We start from the raw sequence: 7,964 nt of genomic DNA, 5'->3' as shown, positions 1-7,964 counted from the left end.
GTTTCTATTGGGCCTTAAAAATCCCATACCAGTTAATGGCCCACAGAGAGAGAGAGAGATCATATGGGCCACTTAAGCCCAAATAACTACTTTAAGCAAGTTGAATAGCTCAGAACTGTTATTAAATTAATGTAGTTTCAATAAGTCAAATTCTAAATGCTCATCAATCACAAATAATCAAAACCCAAATTATGGGAAAAAGAACAAAAAATAATTAATACCCACCCAAATCACAAAAATGCAATAATTTCAATCTATCTATCTAGTTTTATTTATTTATTTTTAATTTTCACTAAGCATAGAATAGAATAGAAAAGAAAAGAAAAAGTAGTTGTAAATAAAATTTAGCTTCATATCATAGTTTTAAAAACTGGATTTGATCGATTGGTTCAAATAGAAATTGAACCCTAAACCAATACAATAAAAATGGCCAAATTGGGCTCTTTTTTTAGTTATTTCTTTTCATTTATAAATTTGTAAAGAGTTTTTTCAATAGTTTAGAGACAAAAAATAAGAATGAAAAAAAAACATTTTTCAATAATTTAGGGATGAAAAACAAACTTCTAATAAAATTGATGGACATAAAAATAAAATTTCAAGAGTTTAAAGTTGAAAGATGAAATTTTCAATAGTTTAGAAATAAAAAATGACCGTCTTAGACTCCGTTTGGTATACCCACTTAAACATATGTTTTCAAATTTTAAATAATATTACACGTATTTTCATACACTTTTTCACCCATACTTATTTTCATCCATATTTTCAAACATATATTTTTGATTTTTTAAATGCATATACAGAAGCATCTCTTAAATTTTAGGAATGAAAAATCTATCACAGTGACGGTGGGTTTCTTATTAAAGCCCAAATTCCGAGTCCCAAGCCCAAGCTTTGGCCTTGTACAATCACAATTATTCTCTTCTCATTGATACAGCTCTCTCTCGCTCCCTCACTCTCTCACGCTGCAACGCGTCTCAAATCTTGTGTGAGAGGAGAGTCCAAACCCCAAAAAGATCTTATCTTCTATCACTCAAAAACCCTAATCCTCCTCGAAGGGGAAAAAAATCTCAAAAACACAGACACAGACACAGACACAGACACAGGCATGGCTTCGCAAACTCCAAACCTGGAGTGCCGAATGTACGAGGCGAAGTACCCGGAGGTTGACATGGCGGTGATGATTCAGGTGAAGAACATCGCCGACATGGGCGCCTACGTCTCACTCCTCGAGTACAACAACATCGAGGGCATGATCTTGTTCTCCGAGCTCTCGCGGCGTCGGATTCGGAGCGTCAGCAGTCTCATCAAGGTTGGTCGGATCGAGCCCGTGATGGTGCTCCGTGTCGACAAAGAGAAGGGCTACATCGACCTTAGCAAGAGGAGAGTCTCCGAAGAAGATATCCAGGCTTGCGAGGAGAGGTACAATAAGAGCAAGCTTGTTCACTCCATTATGCGTCACGTCGCTGAGACTATGTCTATCGATTTGGAGGTACAAACTGCTTTTACTCAAATCTAGATTCAGGAACTTTGTGTTTTTAGGGTTTTAGGAGAAAGAGGTTTAACCCTGCATATGTTTGATTTTAGGGTTCTTTATTACCATGCTTGAGTGTTTGGGAGCTGAGAAAACAGGAGAAAAGTGACTTCGAGTGGGAATATTTGATTTAGTTTGATGGGCTTCGTTTTTTATTTATTTATTTTTTTTATTTTTTTTGGATTGCTTTTGTCTCTAAGATTGAGGAATTTATTTTTTAGGGGTTTAGGAGAAAGATAAGTGTATGTATGATTTTAGGGTTTTTTTTTTTGGGTGAATATGATTGAGTTTTTTTCTTTCTTGTTTGAGTGTTTGGGAGCTGAGAAAAAACTGGAGAAAAGTTGGGAATATTTGATTTAGTTTGATAGGTTTCGTTTTTTATTTTCCTTTCTTTTGATCTTGTTCTTGTTGTTTGTTTGTTTTGTGTAGAATTTTGATTCTTTGGGTTTTAGAGTACGAGTTGTTTGGCTTATGTGATTATGTTGGGTGGGTGGTTTGCGTTTGTCTCAAAATTGATGAATTTTAGGGTTTTAGAAGAATGATGCTTATTAGCTTTATGATGTTAGGGTTTCTTTGTTCTGGGGGGTTTTTCTATTTTATTTGCTAATTCTTTATTGATTAGTTTTACTGGTTTGATTGTTTGGGCACTAACAAAACTGGGGAGAAGTGATGAATAGAATTTGAGTATGAGATTCAAAAATGAGAAAGTTTGCTTCAACTAAGCAAAAATGGTTGTTTCTGGTTTAAATGTGTATAGTAGCAATAATTGGGGATTACCGGCCTTTGGGGTTTGTTTAATTAAGGCCAAGAAGCAAAATTGTGACTGTGATCATGTCACATGTTGCTGTAATTATGAAACTGGCATTAATTTTGAGATGATGTTCTGGTTAAATTACCATTGTTGCTGCTGGATCAAGCAGTTTCAATTTTTAAAAATTACTTGCTTGGTAGATTGCAAATTGTAAGCAAGTAATTTTAGGCAGTTCTCTGTTGACACTTAGTAGGGATTAGAACCATTCTAGTGCTTATTTTAGGCAGTTCTCTGTTAGCATATTAGGAAAGCCATTGTAGTTCCTGTTTTAGGCAGTTCTCTGTTGGCTACTTGCAATTTCTTCCTATGATGCATTGCCATATAGCACAAGCATATGCATTTATGAATGGGTGTGTGCACACACGAGAGAGAGATAGGGAGAGAGACAGAGAGATACAAACTCTCCAGTTTGGGTTTAAGCTGTTAATTTGATTAAGGATTCCCTCTGTGTTGACGTTTAGATCCTGTATTAGGCAGTTCTCTGTTGGCAACTTGCAATTTCTTCTAATTAGGGCTGTAAATGGCTGAACCAAGACAATTATGAAAATTTCAGCATTGTTCATTTAATTTTATTGTGAACACCAGTTGAGTTTGAGTTCATCACTAAACAAGATTACATGCTCAATTTTGGTTCGTTTCCTTGTCAAACAAACTAGATATCGTTCACAAGCTACTATATTAAAGGAAATCCACGACTAAAATGTTTTACCTCTTCACAAATCTATGAATTTTTACTACAAATGGTAATCAATAAAGTACAAATAATAATTTTATGTCATTTGAATCTATTTACAAATTTATACAATCCAATCTCATGTCTATATAAGTATATATAATTTTTTTTTATAAATCATAAAAAAATAAATATTATTTTTCTCGTTTAATAGTAGAGCCTAAACTTGCTGGTTGCATGTGTGTTTATATGCATATTGCACTAAAATTGCTGGTTGAACTCATTAGATTCAACCTGCCATTAAGTGCGTGTAAGACTGGGTTTATTTGGGGTATAAAAAATAGCATTTTTTTTTAGAAAAGCATGAGATCTTGATCTGTTCATTTTACTTTTTTTTTCAACCACACCTTGTACTTTTTTCTTATAGTTATAGTTGTTGGCAACTTTCTTTCAGGCTTTCAGCTGTACAAAAGCCTTAGTTATGTTTTGTTTGGTATTCAAGTCCTTTTAATATTGCATGCTTGTCCAAACTACTGACTGATGGTGATTTTAACATTTTGTTCTCATTCTTTACATTGGTTATTACTAAATGGAAGTTACTTATTGCAGGATCTGTATATCCATGTTGGCTGGCCTTTATATCGGAAATATGGTCATGCTTTTGAGGTGAGAATGTTTATTACTTTGGGAGACAGTTTTTTATCTTCTAAATTTGCAGTAGGGGACCTAAACTGTATTATGTGCAGGCATTCAAAATTATTGTGACTGATCCTGATACTGTTCTGAATACTCTTACCCGTGAAGTCAAAGAAATTGGTCCTGATGGACAGGAGGTAAATTTTTTCTGTGAAATGTTTTATTGCACATTCTTCTTGTTGATGACTAAAGCTGTGTTTAAAATTGTTTTAAAGGTAACTAAGGTGGTTCCTGCATTATCTGAGGAAGTGAAAGATTCTCTAATAAAAAACATTAGGAGAAGAATGACCCCCCAACCTTTGAAGATTCGGGCTGACATTGAAATGAAATGCTTTCAATTTGATGGTGTTCTTCACATCAAGGTCTTATTCTTTGTTCTTTCTATGATAGGCCTTCATTTTTAAACATCTGTGTGTGATTTTTTTTAAGCCATTGAGTTGGAAATTGCTGTCCTGTTTATACTTTTTTAATCTTTGGTGTTGCAGGATGCCATGCGAAAAGCTGAAGCTGCTGGCAATGATGACTGTCCTGTTAAAATAAAATTGGTTGCTCCTCCACTTTATGTTCTAACCACTCAGACTCTAGACAAGGTTTGTGCAAACCCTTTGTTGAGTGTTCATGTGATTATTTATATTTAGCCCCCTAACTATACACGATTAGGGGAATTCATTTTTATCTAAACTAGTCAGCTAATCAAATACAATTTACTAAGATTAGGGAAGCTTAGCAAACTTATCTTTTAACATTTTTGGAGGCAATTGTAGAGTCTATTAGTCTGTAGCTGTTTTTTCATTTTTTAATTTTTTTAAAAATGAAATTGACTTCTTTCTTGGATTGGGCAGGAGCAAGGAATAGCGGTTCTCAACAGAGCAATTATAGCTTGCACTGAAGCAATAGAACAGCACAAGGGAAAACTTGGTGTGAAGGAGGCACCCAGAGCGGTGAGTGTCACTCTTACTTTTAACACTTGATGAACGGGATGACAATGTTTTTGTCGAAATAGATTTCTACTTAGCATAACAACTTGCTATTTTTCTTTTTGTTTCTGATATTGTGCATCAATTTTAGGTGAGCGAACGGGATGACAAACTACTTGCTGAGCACATGGCCAAGCTACGCGAAGCTAATGAAGAGTTGAGTGGTGATGAGGATAGTGAAGAGGAGGAAGACACAGGAATGGGAGAAGTTGATGTGGAGAATGCCGGCATAACAGAGTGAAATAGCATAGAGAGGGATTTTTTTTTTCTTAAAATATTTTTGTTCTTGTGTTTTTTGACTGGCTCTTTTACACAACCAATTTCAGACTCTGTACCGTTGAGGTATTTTGCCAACGCACCAATGATTAAGCAGTTTTTTTTAGTAGGAAACATTGTACCTATTTATTCAACAGAAATACCGTATGTTCTTACGGGAAAAAACCTGCTTCTGTTCTGTGTGCTTTCGCCTGGGGCCTGTGTACGAGTACTCTACTCTAGTAGTACTCTATACTCTGTACGTAGTCTGTTCCCATCTCGAGTCTTGTGCTCAAAATAACTACACTTTTCCCCGTTTTAAGTTATTAGGAAAGTATATTATTTAAACCCTAGTAATGTTGCCCTTAGAACTTAATTTTTTGGTTCTTTATTTTTTCTTAGTTTATGAAAGCACTTAATTATTCGGTTTTCATAATGAACACTTGATCATTATGTTAAGTTGATGAAAAATTCTTTCTCCGAATAGCAAAAGGGGAATTAAAATTATACTTTAAAATCTTTCTCCAAAACAAAAACACCTCTGATCATTGGGATACTAAGGACCCATTTGGTACTGTAGTTTTTGTAACATTGTTTAAGTGTTGTGAAAATACGTGTAAGTAAAAAGGTGTTGTAAAAATATGTGTTGTGTTGTTTAAACAATGAAAACTGTTGTTTAAATAACACAATTAAACACCCCCTAAACATCATCATAGTATCACGAATGTCAAAAATGTTTAAATAAAATTACAACCCAATTCATTAAACAAAATAATCACAAAAATTTTCCAAAATCTTAGTCTTTTAATTCTACTTCCAAACTAAATGAATTGCCTGCTATACCATCTGTAAAATTATTTTCATCCACCTATATTTATCTAATTAGCTTTGGTCGATGTGCAGTTTTTTTTTTTTTTAATAGAAAAGTGTCTTAGTTATCATAAATTTTCAGCTCAAATTGTTAATCTATAATTTTTTAAGATTCTCATAAGCTAACAAACTCAAATCTGTTTGCGGAAAAAATAAGATACAAAGAGAGAAATTATTCTAATTTTTGTAGTTAGCATTGGTTCATATTAAATCCACTGATGCATTCAAATAATCTCCAGCTTCCAAAATTAGTTCATGGAGTACTATTTATTATAAAGTTTTAACTACAACATGTGCATAACTTACCCGATTAGTAACATTGTACTGTAATTTTATAAAATAGTTAAATAGGGCCAAATAATACCATTGTGATCCAAAATTTTGGTATACATATACTAGTTATGCCAAACATCAAATCCAAGAATTTCAATCCAGCATTAGGTTCAAGGAGTGGTACTTAAATTTTCTATAATTTGAAAATTCATTTAACTTGAGAAGCATGATAAATTCCAATGGCAATAATCATTCATCCATTTTCATAGTGAAACAATAAACGCATGTTTGCTTTTAGGTAGCACACAAGTATATGCAACTTCAACTAAATTCATTCTCTAGAGTTAATATACATTTAACTTCTAGCTATTATCTTCAAGTTGTTTTTGTTGGTCCCTGATGTGGATGGCAATGTCGTTAGACTGGGAATCACATACGTAGATTTGAGTCGGCAGAGAAAGAGAAACTATGTAAGTATTAGTATGGAAGCCACCTACTTCTATAATCGTTCAAGGTGCCCTTCCAATAGAACCTTCTTGGATTGGGAGAACTCATAGGATAATTTTCTCTAGGAACTGTATTTGGACTCCCCAATAATGGCCATGGCCACATTTGATACAATTCAACTTGTACCTAATTGTATTGAAGCTAAAATCTCAATAAGGAGGAGTGTAAGAGGCAAACGTCCAACGGACGAGTTGAATAATATCGAGGGTGGCCATAGCCATTATTAGGGAGTCCATGTACGTTTCCTAGAGAAAATTATCCTGAAGCCCTCCCAATCCAAGAAGGTTCTGTAAGAGCTTATATTACTTAGGAATAGTAATCTTTTTGGTGGGCCTTTTTTTGCAACTCTAGGCTGGACTGTCTCCTGCCACGTTATGGCCCAATGGTTTTGGGGTAGGAGAGTCGGGACTAGCTTGACTACAACACACTCCAAGCCAGCTTGTGCACAAGTTAGAACCCCTTTGCTTGGACCTTGGACACGTGCCCACGACAGAAGATGCTGTTACAAAAAAGTTATGGCAAACAGGTGTAATATGACAAAAATAAGAAAAATATGTTTATTGCCAACCAAAAAACAAGAAAACTAAATCATTTTCTTAGTAAAGGAGGAAATAATACAGTGATATAAATGCGGCATAAATGAGTTAATAACAACAATAAAAAGAAAAGGAAATAATATTAATGCTTGATCCATAAAAGGAAGAAAGATTAGTCTGCTATGCTTGATTGCTCAGGAAGAGAACCATTCTTCAATGCGGGCAATCTCACAGGGAAGTCCTACCACAAAAATTGCTCACTTTGAGAGAATGGGCCTAAATGGCTTATCCTCGAATTCCTTAATCCTTACAAGAAAACAGGCTATTAGAGGGAGAGAAGGGAATAGCCTATTGGTCCATGTCCACTATCACACTCTTGCTCACTCTCTGTTTTTCCCTTTTGATTCATTTTTCCTTTCTAAGTTTCTTGTTTTCTCTCTTATCTTTCACTCCTTTTCTTACTTGTTTTTCTCTTGTTTTATCTCTCTCATGTTTTCCTTCCCCCTTCTTCTGTTCTCCTCCATTGTCCCCACTATGCACGGCTAAGGCCCTTTTTATATTGCCTGCCGTGATGATTTTTTACTATTTTACCCCTTAACTGCTTTTGTCCTAGTATAGGCATCCTTCCCAAACAACCCACTAGTATGTCGGCTGCCTAGCCATCACCACCTACCTGTGCTGGCCGTGTCACATTCCATTCCATGACAAAAGAGTTTTATTTTGTTTTCTTGCTCTTTGTGGCATTCTCATCCGGATAAGGGTGGCATTCTCTCTTACTAACCCCTATGGCATGCACCTAGTGATTGATCTCATCTTTCCATCTTTTGGGTGGTAT

At 34.9% G+C, this 7,964-nt stretch overlaps 1 protein-coding gene across 1 annotated transcript; it reads left to right on the top strand.

Annotated features, from left to right (window-relative positions):
• The first annotated feature begins 883 nt into the window (after positions 1–883).
• On the top strand, positions 884–5,142 carry LOC112025174 (eukaryotic translation initiation factor 2 subunit alpha homolog). The gene is made up of 7 exons (XM_024057838.2): positions 884–1,489; positions 3,625–3,681; positions 3,762–3,848; positions 3,927–4,073; positions 4,197–4,301; positions 4,554–4,652; positions 4,780–5,142. The coding sequence occupies exons 1-7, from the start codon at positions 1,106–1,108 to the stop codon at positions 4,927–4,929; spliced, it is 1,029 nt and encodes a 342-aa protein (XP_023913606.1). The 5' UTR covers positions 884–1,105; the 3' UTR covers positions 4,930–5,142.
• The last annotated feature ends 2,822 nt before the right edge of the window (positions 5,143–7,964 follow it).

This window comes from Quercus suber, unplaced genomic scaffold (genome assembly GCF_002906115.3).
Source record: "Quercus suber isolate HL8 unplaced genomic scaffold, Cork oak 2.0 scaffold_615, whole genome shotgun sequence".
In the NCBI taxonomy this organism is placed as follows: Eukaryota; Viridiplantae; Streptophyta; class Magnoliopsida; order Fagales; family Fagaceae; genus Quercus; species Quercus suber.
Note: the sequence above shows the minus strand (reverse complement) of the source record. Positions and strands in the feature narration are given on the sequence as shown.

Excerpts from the sequence above, each read along its gene's own strand:
- LOC112025174 (XM_024057838.2), top strand. The coding sequence starts at position 1,106 with ATGGCTTCGCAAACTCCAAACCTGGAGTGCCGAATGTACGAGGCGAAG. Across the intron at positions 3,682-3,761 it reads AATATGGTCATGCTTTTGAG|GCATTCAAAATTATTGTGAC; the intron begins GTGAGAATGTTT and ends TATTATGTGCAG. Across the intron at positions 4,074-4,196 it reads ATGGTGTTCTTCACATCAAG|GATGCCATGCGAAAAGCTGA; the intron begins GTCTTATTCTTT and ends TTGGTGTTGCAG.